Source organism: Molothrus ater, chromosome 1 (genome assembly GCF_012460135.2).
Source record: "Molothrus ater isolate BHLD 08-10-18 breed brown headed cowbird chromosome 1, BPBGC_Mater_1.1, whole genome shotgun sequence".
Classification (NCBI taxonomy): Eukaryota; Metazoa; Chordata; class Aves; order Passeriformes; family Icteridae; genus Molothrus; species Molothrus ater.
Window position 1 is genome coordinate 38,537,772 of NC_050478.2, and position 18,448 is coordinate 38,556,219.

Sequence of the window (18,448 nt, forward strand, 5' to 3'; positions counted from 1 at the left end):
GACAACCATGACTCACAAGCTTAAGATCCTGTAATCTTGCCTGCAGATGTTGTCCTAGCAAAGCAAGCATTCCCAATTGCACCAAAGCAGGGGCAGAAACATCTCTTCAAAATGTGAAGTGGTTAGAGCTTTGACTGAGGGTATCAGAGACACAGGCAAAAGCCACCAGTTTTCCCGGAGAGACTCTTAATCTCTCATTGCTACCTTGAAAACATGCAGTGGTGTTGCAAGGGGACAGGGGACTTCCTAATCTCTCTTGCTAATGCTGTTCCATTTTGAACGGGATCATTAAATATTAAAAGAGTGAAAGATCAAAAGATAGAGAATGACTTTTAGCCTGTTTGCTAGGCATTTCACGTTTTCAGTTCCAACCCAGTGAAGATGTAGGTACATTTTAGAAAGAATAGACACAATGAGAGAGAACAAATAAGCCAAACACCAAAATGCTGTAGTGTTTGGGACATAATTCTGAGAGTTATAAACTGTGGGGGTTTTGTCCTTTCAGGCAGCAGACAGAATTAAATTTCTACTTCCCACATTATCAGTGATGCCTCTGTCAGCAGATTGGACAGGCTAGAAACAGGAGATCATGAACTCATTGGTGACACTGGCACCATGATCCAACCAACTCAGCTAAGGTACCTGTAGTTAAAGCCCCAATGAGAGGTGTGTACCCACAGTTGTGGAACACTCTGAGCCACTGACATCTCTCCCTGCCACTTCCTGATGACTAGGTTAAGTGGATAACTACTCAGCCAAATATTTGTGGACCTCCACTGTCTAAATATCTAGCTCTGGTTATCTATCTCCCCTGAAATGTGTGGCCTCCCCTGAGAACTGTGTACTTCACTAGCTTTTACAGCATCAATAGCTAGAAATTGCAACAGATATCAAATTGCCTTTGTGGGCCTAGTCCTCAGCTATGCTCTGGGTTCCAGTTCCAAAAATTTGTCAAACACAGGAACCAGAGACAAAGAGAAACTGTGTGCTGGATTCTTTAATTGCTTTCTACTTTTCCAAATTAACTGTAAAATGCAAGAAGCATGGACTTTGCAGAGGTAGAAATGCCTATGTAAGAAGCAAAGTTGGTCTAAATAAGAGTTCACTTGGATTAAAATACAGGAATTAATACAGCTATGGAGGCTCTCAAATGAGTTATGGGGCTAAGCAAAATTCCTTCAAATACCTATTATGAAAAAGTAAAGATGTCCGAGAGTCCACTTTTGTGTGGCTCAGGGCTCTGAACTGTGGTTAGGATACAGGAAAAAAGTCTGCTTCCTTGGGAAGTAGATATGTGTTCCTGTCTTGGGCTTTCCAGCTTCCTCAAATAAATGTTTGCTTGATCTGTGTCCTCCCCACTGCCTCTCCATGACTTTGCAGTCATGGGAACAGTTCGAAGGTGATTAAGAGAATACCCTGAAGTTTCTGCACCCACTGCTTGCTTTGTTTGATGCAGTTGAGGAAAATGAGCACTTGCTGTTTTGATTCCTGCTCCCTGAAGTTCTACAGATGTAGCTTATGGAAGAGCAGAGAGAAGCTTGCCAGGTTTTGCCTAGACCTGTAGGCAAGAGATTCCATTTATTCCCTGCCATAGCTACCACCAAGGATGAGACAAAAGATGTTTGATTTTTTCTCCCTTTGTTTGTCCTTGGACCTAGCCACTGGCAGCTGCTGTATTGGCACCAGTTGTGTATAAGATTCCATAAAGCAGAAGGAGGAATTTAGGTTTATAAAACTACAGACATTCCCCTTCATCCCTTCCAATTGCAGCCCAAATCAGGCTCTTTGGCTGGGATGGTCAGGAAACAAGTGCAAAAATGTGACTAGACTGACTTATTACTGCAGGGAACTTCCACTTCCCTGGGGGAATCCCCGGTAGAGAATGCGGGTATTTTCCACCGTGCACGAGGCAGTCTGCTTTAGATTGATTGTGGTCCACTGGGTTCCTGAAATGCATTTGGTCACTCCTACTGAAGGGACTGAATGAGCCTGCTTATGGGGTTTGGTTTGCTGTGGAGGATGCAGAGCCTACACTCTAAGCATGCATTAATCATGCATTAAACATAGAGAACATTAGCCCACATTTTTCTGGAACCTTAACTTTATTAAAAGGGAACATGAGTGCCCACGGCTTCTTTTTCACTGTAAAGATGTAACTTTCCCAACAGAACCACAGAGATCCTCAGAATTTTACCCATCTTTTATCAGAAAACCAAGCTCTGATCCTGTGAATTAAGATGTTATGAAACCAACAGAAAATAATAGGAATGCGGAGGTGCTGAAGAGTGTGGAAGTAACACCTAAAACACCCCAATTTTCTTTTCTAACCTATCTTCACTTTTCAACATTTTCTCCCACATATGGTGATGAATTAAGACAGGCAATGCAGGGAATTCTTCCAGTTACAGGTCAACGCATTACAATAGCTCTGGAGATAAAGATTTTTCCCTTCAGTACATGCAATACGAGATTTTTTTAAAGCAGCGGCTTAGTCTAGGATTCAGTTGTCAACAATTTCTGTTGTTTCCGTGAAACTATCATGGAATTATCCTGTGCAATTATCTTGCAGTTAGGCTCTAAGTAAGGCTCTAAACCAGCACACAGAAACAAACCTCTGTTCCGGACACTATGCAGTTAATTTATTCCCTATCTTAAACAAAAATAGAGGCTTTCATTAAGGACACCGAAGCAAGTTACTACCTTCCTCCTACCCACTCCTAATATGTTTTATCTTTATTCTTTACAATCCTAGATAGCAAAGCAGCAGAGAGCCACCAGGATTTCTGATGCCACATGGTTATTGTCCCAGTTGTTTGTTCTGGTTCCAGCTGAGTGATAGTGGGAGCAGTTCTGCTTCTGAGCAAAGGGGAGGAGGAGCTGCAAATTCTTCGTTTTTTAGGCTAGAATTAAAGAGACCTTAAAAGCTGTTTGCCACACAACTTACAACTCCTTTTGTATTTAATGGCCTGAAAATATTAGAGTGAATAAATGCTAATGATTTGGGGGTTTGCAGCATTGTAGAGCAAATAAAGAAGTCAGGCTAGCAGTAACTTGCCTCTGTGTTCACACAATCATTTTACTTCAGAATGGCATGAAAATACCTTAAACAGACTTATGTCAAGGCATTATTTGAATAACAGGCTTACCTAGTGTTCAGGACTCAATCAATGTTTTTCTTGATATAGGATGTCATTTTTTAAGTGATGAGGACATAGACAATTAACTGAAAACTCAAATTTCTGCTGCAGATATCTGCTTTGCTATGCCACTTTATTCCACACGCTGAGAGAAGAGAAACAGAAAGAAGAATCCTGATCCCTGAATCACTCAGATACTGCATTTTCAAACACAGATGGCACTTCAGAGATCAGGGTACCTTTGAATTTCAGTTTACATTTGCCAACGTACAGAGCGGGATTCATCCACATGGCAACAAAAGCAAAGCAAGATTGTAGAAAAAAAAATAGATGCAGTGTGAGAAAAAACTATCTACAAACAGGAGAAAGAACTACCAAAGAGGGAAAAAAACAGACAACAGGCTAGATCCTCTGGATGGTCCTTACAGCTTTGTGCTGTCATAGTAGCATAAAGAAAACCAGCTATGGGAGAAGAATCCTGGAACAGCATAAAGCTACTACAGAAACTCCTCACTCTGTGCCCCCAGCACAGCTCAGGATGGAGGACCAGACTAGGGCCTGCTGCTGAGAGCTGCCTGCTGTCCACTATCCAAACAGCCCCACGGGGCCCAACTCCCAGCAGGGCAGAGATGGGGGGAACAACACAGGCTTTGACAGCTCCTGTGGAGCTGGAAAGTGGAATCAGGTAAAAAATGAATAAAGGCACCTTTGTCCCCATTCCTCCAAACTTTGCTGATAATAGTTCAGATGGATGAAACAAACTAGCTCATTAGGACTTGGCTGGAAAAGATTGATGTAATAATCAGGCACATCATGGACGAATGAATATTATCATCTCACTTTTCAATATAAAATAATAAAATTTTGAAAGAGACATATGCTATCACAAGATAGTTATGTCTTCACCTATACCACAGTTGAGATTTCTCATCTTTTCTCTACCTAAGAAAACCAAATCCCTTTTACCAGTTACAATTTGACAATGGTGCTCATTCAATGACTTTAACAGTGATACATAAATGACATGTTCTTTTAAATGGGAATGAACAGTAGTGCATAAACAGAAATGCAGAAAAAAAATAAAAGTTGAATTTTCCTATTTCTTTTCTGACATGGAACAATATTTCCCTGTTTTTTTAACTAAAAAGAAATGGATAAAATTCACTATAATTGATTACAGATCTCACTATAGCTAAAAATGTAAAAATACCTGAAAAATCTAAATAGATCTATTACTTCTTTAAATAAAACACTTCTAAATGGAAACTTTGCTCAGGTTTCTCCAACTTCATAGATTTTGACTGACATATCTGCCCTTATAACAGACACTCAAATCAAGAGCCCTTAACAAAAGTGTCCTTAACCATAATAGTTTTAAAGCATGACTGCCTGTGCCAGGTGAAATGAACTCCGGCATGTCTCCACAAAGAAGCTCAAGTCTCTGTGAGAGTAAAGAACTCACGTTGCTTGCTTTGGATGTGTCTGGTGGTGTAAATAGTGCCAGCTTTTAGAAACCACACTAAACTAAGCATGGGGGGGGGGGGAAGTGTAACTGTGTGCCTTAGCACTCCAGCATGGGTGAAATCTAACAGTGAAGCATTGCCACTCACTTCGAAAGGGTCAGGATTCAACCTATATAATCCAAATTTAGAAAAGTCTTCCAAAGGATTTTTGAGCAATATTATGCCACCTTTAACATCTGAGGGCCAAACACATTATTTTGAAAGGTCAAAAGGATAAAAATGGGAGCAGCTGACTACCCTGCCCTACTCTCTTTACACTGCACAGGCAGGGCTCATTCAAAACCTCTGCTTTTAAAACAGGGCACACCTCAGTGTGTATGTTCTATTCATAAGGCAGTACAAACCTTCTGCCTAGTTTAGTTGTCCTTAATTTAAGCCCTGCCATTTAGGGCTCTGGGCCAGAGGTTACACACCAAAAGAAAAAATCAGGGCCTGACTCGCGATGACTCAAACCTCTCACTTGGTGCTGAAACACTTCAGTGCTCCCTTGATTATTTTAGCACTGGGAAATTATGACCCAGATTCTGGGACACTGTATGGCCCCATCCTGCCCCTGTCTCAATTAGGCTATTCACTCAGCTTCTTTCTCTGTGCTTCCTGCAAATCCTAGCAGGAAAGATCTGTAATGAAGCACCATGAACTGCCACCAAAGAGACATCCTGAGATGGGCCGAGGAGTTAACACAGATCAATGTGTGCCTCCTTTTAAGGCACCCTTATGCTGTCAGAGCAACACTAAGGAAATATGGTTAGAAGAATCATTTAGAATTTAATTTTATCACTTCCTGGATGGTTTTCAGGAGGTCTGTTTTCAAATGACTGAAAGGAAAAAGCATGGTTTAAGTGATTTTAGAAAAGGCAGCCATGATGTCAAGAGTGTGCAGTGCACCTTTCAGCACAACGAGTAGCATTACTTGCAGGAGGTTTGCATTTTTTGAAGGACTTTCACACCTCATATTCTATTAATTACTTCATTATTAGTTCTTCCAAGAAAGTTAATGTACGCTTAGCAGATAGAAACCCACCTAGCTGACATTAGGAGCTTTTCTCCATCACAAGCAAGAAAATATCTTGTAAATGCACACAGAATAGGAAGAACTAGCTGACTGTGGTATTTTTAGGTTTAGGTGAAAATATTACTGGGATTATTAAGCAAAGAAATAGGAAGAGGAAATAAACCAAGTAATTTAAAAACAATTTCTCAACAAAGAAAATTACTAATTTTACATACACGTAAACTGCAAAAAACACTTATGCTATCTGGATATAATACAAGAGCAGGTATCAATGATGTTTCTAATCCATATATACCTCAGTAACGCTTCAAGTTCTCAACTTCTGTGTGTTTGGTGGCATAAGCTCCACCTACACCTCAACCATAAGTCAGAAAAAATACAATACTTCACAGCTCAAGCAGGGAGAAACTTTTCCTCCTACATGTGGAATGGTAAGAACACGTTTTATTTTTTAAACTCTTTATACTTGTTAAAAGAGGGAAAACATTTTGACTAGGCATTACCCCTTTAGCCCTTAGCTGGTATATTTCTCTGTTAGAGGAAGAAAGGTTTGAGGTGATAGTTTACATAACATAGCTAAGCACATTATGTAAAGATTAAAGCAGCAGGGTCGGCACAGGGACAGACGTGTCTCATCGCCCAGCGCAGCCGGGGTTACCTGACAGCCAGTTCTGCTGGAGGTTTGTTTTCTTCCCGGTTAATATTCCCACTAAACAACTAACATTTAAGTGCGGCTCTGCCTTGGCCTCTCCCACTCCTGACTGCGATGCTTTCCACAGAGGCAATGCCTGCCTGCGTGGGAGGTGAGGTTCATTTACCTGGCCACAATCAGGCGACTGCGCCTATCTCCAGCCGGGATGCTGCACGTCACCGGGGCCGCCAGCGGCCGGGGGCGGTTTGTGCCACCCAGCCGTGCTGATGCCACGCAGCGGTCGAAACTACCACGGTGACACAAAGTGTGGCCACCGAGTGCCAAGGGCCTGGGCCCTGGCTGCAGGCCGGCCGAGGCACCGCGTACCCTCGCACCGCCCCTCCCCAGGTACCGCGTCCCTGCCCGCCCGGGGCATCGGCCGCGTCCCCTCCGGCTGCTCCCGCGGAGACAAAGGCGCTGGGGAGCTGCGGGCCGCCGGGACTGGGGAGGGGGCGGAGGAGGGGGCGACTGCCGAGGGGAACAAAGGAGCCGAAAAAGACGGGAAGAGCCAAGAAAGTTGATACCGGCCTCCGCCACCCCCTGCCCTGTCCTGGCCCGCCCCTTGCACCTCCCGGACTTTCGTGTGGGGGCCCGCGGCAGCCCGGCGGCGGGGAGAAAGGCCAAGTACCCTCACCTCCATTTCCCCCCCCGCCCCGAATCCCCGGCCGAAGGTCCCACCTCGCCCCATCCCCTCCTCCTTCTTCTTCTGCCCCGCTGACCCCGCCCAGCCCCCGGTGCTTCCCTTTAACGCGCGCTCCCGCCGCCGCTTCTTGCCCCTCCCCCGTGCCCGGCGGCGCGCGGCCTCCGCCAGCCCCCGCGGACGCGCGCGCCCCCATCCCGTCACTTCCCCCCCCCCCCCCCCACCGTTCCCTTGCCGAAGCCGCGCGCGCGCCCCCGCCCTCCCGCCCCTCCCTCGGGCCCGCGAACGCCCGGGATAATTGGCTGGTGGGCGCGCGCGCGCGCGGCGCCGGGCGGACGGGTGGGGGCGCGCGCGCGCGGAGGCGGCGGCGGGGGTGCGCGCGCGCGCGCGGCAGCGGCTTCACTTCTCTCCGGGCAGCGGGGGCAGGAGCGGCGGCGGCGGGAGAAGCGGCGGCGGCTGTCGCTGCTGCTCGGGAGAGACGGGAAAGGGGAGAGGAAGCCGACAGCGAGGAGCGCGGGGCAGCGGGCTCATGACTCAGTGAGCGGCTGTAGCCCCTTTCCAGCCCCGCGCCCGGCCGGAGTCGGGGCGACCGCGACGGATTGTCCCGCAGTTTGTGCCCGGCGCCAGCGAGAGAGAGACCTGCGCTCGCCTGCAGGTAGCGGCGGCTTTCCCTCCGTCTCTGCCGGGGTACACCTACCTCTGCCCCGGCTGAGCTCCCCGTCTGCCTCCCCTCCCCCCGCCGGGCTCCTACCCCCGCCGTCGCTCGCCATCCCTCCCCCACGGCAGCACCCTCTCTCTTCCCCACGTTTATCTGCCACCCTCTGTCTCTATCTTTATCCTTCATCTTCCCTGCCCTCTCCGCATCCCCCTGGTGCTGCCTGGTACCCCCTTGCCCCCCTTGTCATCCTCGGCCGTGCCCTTTCATAGCAACCGTCCCGGCCGCCCCCCCCACCGCCCCCGGCCACCTCGGCATCTCTGGCGGCGCTCCCCGCTCCCCCAGGCTCCATCCAGCCTCCATTGCTCCTCAGCACCCCCACACCCTTTCAGCAACTCTTCCGTGTCCATTTGTCCTGCTCGCCCTGCTGCGGGCGGGAGCAGCGACCACCCCCGCTCCCCACCCCCGCTCCGCATGGTCCCCGCGGCACTCTCTGCGCCCCTGGGTCGCTGGGGCGCCGGGGTACCCCCTGCCCCCCACGACGACCGAGCCTCCTGGGATGCGCTATCCCCACAGCCCCTGCCGCAGCGGTGGGCACCCCGGGCTGGAACCCCTCGGGAAAGGCACTAAGCCCCCACCCCCGCGCCCCAAGGAGCCCCGCAGCCCAACCCTCTCCCTTCCCGCATGTGCCCCCGACGTCTTCCTCTCTCAGTCTCAGTCTCCTCCTCCTCCTCCTCTCCTCGGTTGTCTTCTACTTCTCACCCCGGCCCGGCGCCGCCCGCCCGGCCGTGGGAGTGCGGGGGGTGTGTGGTTCTGGGGATGCTCGTGGCCCCCAGCCCCTCCCGTGCGGCGGGGGCTTCCCGATGGGAGAGTGCCCACGCGGGGCCGTGGGAGCCCGGGGCTGCCGTCCTGTCCCGTCCGGTCCCGTCCCATCCTTCCGGGTGCCTCTCTCAGTGGCGGAGCCTCCTCTTGCACAGACTGGGCTCTTTCTGCCTCCCGTCCCGCGATGCTGTGGTCTTTTAGCCCTTTATGGTTCCTAATGAAGATGAAGTAAGGCGGCTGCTGCCATTGCTGCTCGTGGTGGACCCTGCAGAAATACTCAATTTATCTTGGCTTATAGGAAATTACGAGCACTTTAGAAAGACATCATCACTAGCTCTGCCGCCCTTGGGACCCATCTGCACATTGCCAGAATCTTGCTGTCCCCGACTGGTGGATTTTTTTTTTTTTTTTTTTTTTTGGTCGTGTGTGATATCTGATGATGACTGGTGGTTTGGGGTATTCTTGTCTTATTTGTTTTTATTGTTGGTTTGTTTGTTTTTGTTGTTGGTTTGTTTGTTTTTATTGTTGTTGTTTTGGCTTTGTTTTTAGTTTGAGGAGGAAAGGGAAGGTGCCGGTGGATATATTTGACAAAAGCAAAATATTTTGGACACCCTTCACTTCAAATTGATAGTTGTAGCTACACTTGTAATCTCTCTCGGTGCTGATTCATCTCACGTTAAGGCAGAGACTTTTAAGTCCCCCTTCATTCCTTCCTCTGCCCCCTCTGCTCATTTTTCTCTGCACAACAGCAGGGAGGTTAGCAACCCCCGTCTGAATGTAGAATAGCCTGGCAGCCGGGAACCTGGACATCGTGTGTCTTCCTCTCGCCCTGTCTGACAGTTTCAAACACACTTACAGCTCAAGGAGTATCTTGTGTTTCTGTCTGTGTTAGTGGCAGCAAAATGTTTTCTTCGCGGTGTCATCCTCTCAGTTGACTTTTTTCCCCCATTCTCTTACTTGTTCATATGTTTGTGTGTCTTCTAAGTTTGACCCCATTAGAAGTGTCTTAATTTCAGGCCCCTTAAAACACACTTTTACCGCAATATTGAGCATCCTAAAATTGCAGGTATTGTGAGGAGAGGGAATAGAAAGAGTTGCCTGGATGTTAGAAAGAGGAACAGGGACAGAAGGAGAAAAGAAAAAAACACCCAAAAGCCAGCAACACCCCCTTCCCCCAGAAAATAGCCAGACATCAAATGACAGATTTAAACATTTTCCTCTTGTACATGCTGGCATTACATATTACAGTAATTATATGCTCTGGGCTACTGTTACAGTGTTTGTCTGCTGGATAGTAACCTGAACTTATGAAGTGAATACAGTTGTTTTTTGGATAATAGTAATATTTATAGCCAAGATTATTCATAGCAGATGTCCTATGCATATAAGCATTATTAAATATGCTTTTAACTTTCTGGCCTGCAGTGTTAAAGCCTATGTACATTGTGAAGAGAGAACTTTTCTCTTTAAAATTAGATGTATTAAGCAAAGGTCAGAAGTAAAATCTAGGGCAAATAAAGGCCAACATTAAGTGTTATAAAAAGAGATGAGGTTGTATTTTAGCTTTATATGGAAGCAAGGAAAGTGGGTACTTACTACCAAAATTGCATTATAGTTGCATATTTTGACTTTTCAGAATGTGATACTTTTGTTGTTTATTACCTCTAAGTGTTCTGCTGCTTTACCTTGAAATCTCACAACCAGGATTTAAATATCTGAACATCAGCCTGTGTAAATTTATGAACTATGTTAAATGTATTGTTGTAGCTGTACTATAGGAGAAATTGTTCTCTAGGAGTGGACATTTTTTGTATTTTAATTTTAGGACAGAAACTCTGCATTATTTCAGTTACCTTAATGAGCAGGTTTGGTGTTGTGTATTTATATGTATTTTGATTCGAAAATACTGTTTTCTGTTATAAAATAAAAAATGCAGCTTAAGCTGATGAAGGGAAACTTTAGTCACATATCTATCGCTTGGTATTGATGGCTGTTTCTTTTAATGCCTAAACATTTTGAAGGGGTGCCATACTTCTAGAATTCTTTTTCAGTATAGCTTCACAAGATAGACAAAAGAGACCTAATTCCTCCTGAAGTTAGTTGGATGTGTCAATAATGCATAAAGAGATTATTTCTTCTACTCCATAGTGTGTATTATTTGATAGAATTAGATCTTGGCAAGGGTTTTTCAGTATAGGAGTACATTTATTTCTATTCTGTAACAAGAACACTTAGGCCTTTTTAAAAAGCGTCCTTTTCAACGTAACCCTGTTGGCATTGATATTAATTTACTTTTCCTTTGCTGTCTCTTTCCATAAATATGTACAGGGAGATGAACTTTGTTTAATCCATAGAACAAGCATGGTTGTATCTGAGCCTGAAATCTCATTATTCTCCCTTGAGCAAGCCTTAAAACATATAATAGTCTAGGTGAATAGTTTTGTTCTTAATTGTGATGATGTCTGTACATAGGTAAGAGGAAAAGACAGTTGAAGTTCACAGCAATTTGAAACTCTTTGTGTATGAAAGAGCAAATTCTTCATTCAGACAGATTTGATCAGAAAACCACCCAGATATATGGGGATTGTGTGGGTGTAAGCAAGTAACATTTGGGCCTGTGTGCTTTTTACTAAAAATCTGTAGAGAAGGATATGTAACATAGGTATCTAAAGTACAGATTTGGAGTTAAGGAAATACCTGGATACTTTGGTTTTAATTTGGTTTTGGTTTTGTTGGTTCGGGTTTTCTGTTTGGTTTTGGGTTTTTGTTTGTTTTTTTTTTTAATCAGTTAGTGCCACCAGATATGCAAATTCAGGAAGGGTTTTTCATGGACATATGCCCTTCATTAGAGCAGTTTGAGAGTTTGAGAAGTCATGGCAGCTGTAACAGTGGGCTTGTAATCCCTCATCTGTCAGCATATTGTTATACTATTTAAAATGAAGGAAGACATTGAAATAGCTAACTAGTATCAGAAGTGTGTGAATAAAGCATTAACTTGACTTCTGAAATATGCTGAGGTTTCTTGCTGCTCATGTTCTCTGACAAGTTTGTTGCTTCATGTTGCCTGAATGAAACGTCAGGAAAAAACTTGGTTATATCCTCTACCAACGTGCTCACCGCTTTAGTAAATACAAACAGTCCTGTGTTAGAGCATTTTAGTTCTGTGTTTCCATCAAGCATGCCAAGATGTGGATTTTGTAATGTGGAAACCCACATTGTACACTTGGAATGAGCCCACAGATTTATTTCATATGGGATAACAGAGAGTGCTAAGATAGTAGTAACTCTCAGTTTTTAACTGGCTGTGGTAGATTTGAACTGGTGGCATAGTTGATGGGACAGCTAACTGATAGTATTGCTGAGTGGTTGAAAAGCATAATTCACAGTGAATGGCTTTACACTTGCAGGATTATGTTTCCCACTTAACTTCAGTAACTTCTGGTTTTCATACATATATATATGTGTGCATGTGTGAAGAGTTTGGCAGGGGGATTGGTTTGTGTGTTTGTTTTGTATTTTTTGTTTGTGGGTTGGTTGGGGTTGTTTGGGGGTGGCAGTGGTATAGGGTTTAAAATTGCCAGCTCCTGAAATATTGTTAGGATGCTTGTGGCAAAACTCTTCAGTACAAGGATTACTGAACTACTGTGACACAAGCATTATTTTATTAGGACAAAGACATATATCCCATGTGTTCTTTCCTTAAGCATGTAAGAAATACAATTAGGCAGTTTCTTCTCAAAAAACTAACTTCAGTTTTTTGTCTTTGTTCAGTGCAGCATCTGCCATGTCTACAGAGGGGCAGAGAGTGGATGATAGTCCAAGCACCAGTGGAGGCAGCTCTGATGGAGATCAGCGTGAAGGTGTTCAGCAAGAACAAGAAAGGGAGCAAGTTCAGCCCAAGAAAAAAGAGGGAAAAATATCGAGCAAAACAGCTGCTAAATTGTCAACTAGTGCTAAAAGGTACAGTGTTCTTCCTGGTTGTTTCTTCCTTTCTCTTCTTTCAGCTGGCCATCAGATCCATGTATTGACTCAGTATATTAATTTTTCTGATTGTTTTATTACAACATTACTGTATCAGTGTAATAACCTTTTGAGACTGGTCACAATAATGAGACCTGTATACTTTTCCCTTTCTTTGTCAGTTTGCCTCTTTCACATGGTTTTAATAGTTGCTTGCATGATAAAAGCTGACATTTTTTTATTGCTAATAAAACTCAGACAGTTTTGTAGCCTTATAAAATATATCTCTGTATATGTATGTATGACTGATGTTGAAACTTGTCAGTATAACTTACAGTTAATTAGCCATAAACATTTCAGACAGTTCAGTAACTCAGCATGTTAGGACTACCTATTGCCATGAAGTACTGCCTTTTCTTTTCCCAGATGGTCAGGTCAGAAATACTTGAGTGAACAACAAATGTATGTTGGTTCTTACTTTGAACTGTGATCTGTTTTAATACCCATTTATTTTCCCTCCCTTTTCTGATTGAGATGAAAGGTTGGTTTGTAGAATAGCTATTTAAATTATTCTATGCTATCATGTCCATCTCCAGATACGATTGTCTTGCTGGGACCAGACAGAAGGAATTTACAGCTTAGTGTTGCTTCGTTAGTACACGTATGGTTGTAAGTCTGGGCAAGTGGGATTATAGCGATTGAAGTTAAAAAGCACTCATAAAATAGTCTGACAAGAGACCAATTCTGCAGACTGTCCTAATGCAGAATTCCCAGATCTCGTTTCTTTGCTAGTCCAAGGCAGTGTAAACTACCAGACAAAACACTGGAGTTGTACCACTGTGGTGCTGTGGTAAAGGAGGAGCATCGAGCCCCTGCTGCCATAATTTATAACATATGCATGCAGTCAGAGTCTGTAAATAATACTATATAAATATGCGTACATCTAGTCAGGATTCGAGTCTTTGTTTTGCCCTAATCTGTCCCTTACCAATTAAATCCATTTCTAAAGTATCTTTAGATACTTTAGTGAGGATACTAAAGTATCTTCTGTCTTTCCAGCGAGGTACTGTCATGTCATGCTTTTCTTCTGCTATAGATTCCTCTCTTACAGCTAGTTTTCTTAATTTTTAATTCTCTGGAGAAATACTTTCTGGACACACATTCCTGCTGTGACACTATTAGGAGATTACCTGGTCATATCTCTTACAGAATGGCCAGCAAAACTTGCCTGTGTTTCCTTCTATGACAAGAAGGGAAAAAAAAAACCCACCCAGCTTTCACTACAAATCATGATGTTATTAATGTAGTTAATCCTCACAGCCGTTATGGTTTCTGCTCTTCTCTTTCATCTGCTTCCTGCTATTATTATTTTTTTAATATTAGGAATATTGGATTAGTCATGACTTTTAAGGTCATAAAAACAGTTTCCAGCATCTTTAGAAAGCAGTCTGTGTATTCTGAACTTTGTACAATGCCTGGTGTAATGATGCTAGGATTCTGACAAGGGCCTGTGGACACTATCCTATTAAAAAATTAATAATGATATGTCAGAAATTGGTCTATTAATCTGAGCTTTGTATCTTCAAAGCTTAGAGCTTTTATCAACAAGCATTTTACAGTGATAAAATTACTTAAACCTTTTAAAGTTTAATCATATCTGCTTATGGTTCTGCTGAACCTAATTATGCCATCAGTTGCTGACTTCAGTACATTTGCCAGTTAGACTCTAAAGCTAGTTTCACATGTGTAATAATATTGATTATACATTTTAGAAATATACATTTGATTATATATTTTAAAAGCTGACATGACTTACAATAGTTCCGTAGATATGTGTACATTTTTGAAGAGAAATATAATTTAGGAGTGCGGATTCTTGGAACACTTTCTGGAAGGATTACAGAAACAGTTGTTGTACTAATGGTTTTTTTTTTTTTGTATAATTTTTTCCCCTTTTTTTGTTTTTGAATATTCAGTAGTTTGTCATTGTGTTAGAATTGGAATTGCACCTTCTCTAATCCGGACAGGTTTTCATATCACAGGTTTTGTTTCTGTGCTTTTTAATTAAAATCAGTTATGTCTCGAGAAAACCAAGTCAGAAATTAGAGGCTAAAAAGGAGGGGAGTTGCATAAAGGAAGGAAAAATGTCTTAAAGTCCTCAATATGTAATAAGTATTCCAAAAACAGTCTGTATGAAAAATCTTCATAGTAATATTGTTATTTTAGTTCATTATGAATGAGAAATAGTGCAGGTTTAATAAGGCCTTACTCTGGTACCTTTATTATGGTGAAAGGAGTAAACTGCTAAACAATCAGTAAAACACTCAAACAACAGAGTGTAGCACAATTGTGGCTTTTGTCAAGATTCCTTAATTTCTTTAAAAGCTTTGAAGCAGATTCAAAAAAACAGCACCAGCAAGTTCACTGTAGCTAAAGTCACAGACTACAGGCTTGATTCTAACCTGAGTTTGGAAATCAGATTTTCTCACTTGGAAAGCTTTTTTGTCCGTATGGAATTCTAGCCACAGCTTTTTTGGATTGCATTATGATACCCTCTGTATATGGAGGAAGGTTTGTGCATCTCTATTTGGAAGACTCCTGTTTTGCTTTTCATTTGTGTTTTATGGAGTCAGTAAAAGAATTTTCAGTAGCATGAGGTTTTATAATAATCAAGATTTATCAGTGTGCTGACTTTTGCTTATGTAGTTGTAAACTGCTCCCTGTCTTATGTATGAATATAAGCATGCAGCTTAACTGCTTTCCAAAGTGATCTGATTACAGAGGCTGTGTGAAACCACTCATATTTCTATTTCAGTAAGATTTTTGGTACTGAGATATGGAATTTCTTCTGTTAGCATTGCTGTGGATGGCATCAAGAAGGCAGAATGCCATCACATGCTGTCCTTCTCTGTTAATACTTCAGGACTAGCTGCTATACAGGTGTAATAGCTTACAGCATATGTCGTGCAGTGTACCGGTCCTTCAATTTTCCTCACCCAGAGGGCATCACCTTAAATAGCAACCTTTCTTACCCAACATGTCAAGATTGAGAAACTTGCTGCATATCACAATTACAGTTCAGACATGGAATTGAATTGCTGTCCTTGAAAACAGCAGGCATCTTGTTACCTCTTAAGTAGCAAATCTTGGCATGACCTTTGGATTGAGAGAAGTGTAACCATTCTTGGCTGACATGGTAGCTCAACAAATAAATGTATTGTTTTGCTTGGCTCCTGAAGTTGCCAGTTGAAAATCTGTAAACCTTTATGTCCAGTCCTGACATTTTTAAATAAATATCTGTGCCTACAACAAATTGTGAACTGTACAACTTTAGTTGTAATCTTTTAATTATTCAAAGAAGTTGCAGTCTTAAGGAGTAGCAAATAAGTGATAGATTAAATTGGTTCAAAATTCAACAAAACTGAGTATTTCCTGCCCCCCCTTATCTTTTTTTTCCTGAGGTTTATCATAGAATCTGGAAATGATATTTAGCATGTTGAATATGATGGCAAAATATGGAGTGCTTTTTGTTACAAGAAATATCCTTGTAATTTATCCATCTTTTAATAAGTAGGTGAGAATATTTCCTTTCCTCAGTATGAAACTAACCATCTTTAGATCAATTTCCTGCTCAGTCACAATTTGTTTAGTATTGAAATACATACCAGTGACTGCATTTTTAACTATGTTCTAAGTAGTATATTCTTTGATATAAGCTATTGATTCATCTGGCTTTTATGGGTAGATAGACATGTAGTTTAGAAAAGCAGATGTGGTAGAAAGAGTTTATTGTCATGTGGTCCTTTATTTCATTTCCTATTAATAAGGTTGGGAGATTCTCTAACATGTTCACATCTTTCTTAGCTTTAGGGAATTGTGTCATGAAGGAAACAACTCAGTCCCTCTTGGCTTGGTACAGTAGTAAATATGTGTCTGTGAGAATTAATAATATTTGAAATCCACAATGTACTTTCATGCTTCTGAATTTACGAGTAGATTAACCATTGCACCGTTACTGGAAGGCAACTGTGTTTGTTCTTTTCTGTTAGTTAAATGGAGGGATTTTTTTTTTTATATGTGTGTGTATATACATGAGAGGGAAGAGTCAGATGACTTCTCTAAGACCAAACAAAGTATCAGATCTGACATTGCAAATTAAATGTCTTATGTGTGCAGCCCAGGGCTTTGATTACCAGCAAGGGCCTCACCCCCTGCCCTCGTCTCCATTGTCCAATATGTAATAAACCATAGTGTCATTAGTTTAAATATAAACTGGATATATGTAATTATTTCAATATAGAAGGTTTTTCCTCTCTGACATTTTTAAACATAACTGTTATTGAGGCAGAATATCCAAATAAACAGATGCCAGAAAGGACCCTGAAAAAAAATTTTTTGTTGCCGGAGGCCGCATTTAATCGCGGTGAGTCCTCTGTGGTCAGCGAAGGAAATGAGGCACGTCCTCTCCCATGGCAGATTCTGAGGGCAGCTCAATGGGGATAGAGGCGAGTGCCAGGGCATGTGCAGACAAAGGGCAGCTTGCACACTGGAGGTCTCTATCAGTGCAAGGCTCTCTGGGATGCTGTCCGATGATTTAATTGTAACTTTGAGTGCTGTGACATGTGAACAAGCTACGTGTCAGCTGTTCTACAGAAACTGTTTATGAATGAGCTCTCAGCATGAATGCAAGGTAAATTAAGGTTGCAACAAAAGAAATGTAAGGTGTATAAATTAATTTTAGTTTGGGACACCACAGAGCAGGAGAATAAACATGGACAGCTTGCTGAGGAGCAATTGATGGACAGTATTGTACGAATATGTTTATCCTGTTTGTATAAAAATGATCATGAATTAAACATCTTTGTCTTAGGTATTTGCAAGAGCAATGATGTCTTTTGAACATTAATAGACAGTACGATCTGATCAATTTATACATCTTGAGGCAGAAAGGTGGTTTGTCTGTGTCTGCTCAATCACAGAATAGCTTGATAAAGGGCCATTTTAGTGCTCTTGGCATTAGAAGTTTTGGGTTGAACTAGAACAGGTGGAGAAAATGAGACTGTTTTGTTTTCAGAATGTAGGGAACGTGGGTTAGGATTTAGGAGGAAGAATGTAAAGATTTTGATCTAGGACTGAAGTTGTTGAAGTTGTCAATCCATTCTTGATGCGCCTCGTACTCACTCTAATGCCATGAAATATTAACAATTTTTACAACTATATGTAAAACAAAGGAATGATCTCTGACTCCAAAAACAAGTGCAATGCCATCATTCTGTAACTTTAAAAAAGGCTGAGAAAGCAAAACAACTCATAAACCACAAAATTTAAGTTTCCATGCAGCCTAGGTTTTCTATAGTTTGAATTTGTGGTAGTATAAATTTCAAAATCATGGCAGAATTTTGTAATATACAGAAGAAATATTTTAAGCATTCCCATAGTTATAAGATCTCCCTTCTAAAAGTTGTTATTTGTTAGGATTGTTTCAAATGGGCTAACTTTTAAAACAACATTTTTGTTGGCCTTAAAATTCACTAATTAAAAAATGGGATGACTTTCAGTGTTACTACAATGATTTTGTGTTTGATTAAGCAGACTGTGCCTGTGTTTTTATAAAAAAAATTATGATATTTATTGGAGGAATTCTATACGCTGGAGCTGCAAACATCTCAATGAGTAGAAAAAGCAAGTAAAGATCAAATTGCTTCCCCTCTACAGAAATAAGCTTGTGTGTTTGTGTGTATGTAGGGTATATACACTCAGCTATTCAAGGGCTTGACTTGGAAGCATCAGCTTGGGAATGTCCAGAAATCCTTAACAACAAAGTTGCCCTCCCTGGAGTTAAAACTCTGGCAGGATGCCTGTCATGTCTTTATGGGGTGACCTGGAGGATATGGCAGAATCCACACTAAAGTTTTCAGATGGCAGCAAGCTGGATGTGAGCATTTGGTACATGCAGGGGCATTTTATATTATATATGCCAATATACCTGAATGCTTATTTTGGTA

The 18,448-nt window shown here is 42.4% G+C and overlaps 1 protein-coding gene across 2 annotated transcripts in view; it reads left to right on the plus strand.

Moving 5' to 3' along the window:
• Positions 1 to 7,403: 7,403 nt before the first annotated feature.
• The window catches only part of LOC118684176 (ubiquitin-conjugating enzyme E2 E2), a 201,428-nt gene continuing 190,383 nt past the window's right edge, over positions 7,404 to 18,448 (plus strand). The window contains exons 1-2 of one of the 2 annotated variants that reach the window (XM_036378918.2): positions 7,404 to 7,661; positions 12,260 to 12,443. In XM_036378918.2, coding sequence (XP_036234811.1) covers positions 12,268 to 12,443 — 176 coding nt within the window. In that variant the 5' untranslated portion in view covers positions 7,404 to 7,661; positions 12,260 to 12,267. Of the gene's footprint in view, positions 7,662 to 12,254; positions 12,444 to 18,448 lie in introns of both variants that reach the window. The other variant, XM_036378917.2, reaches the window with a different exon arrangement.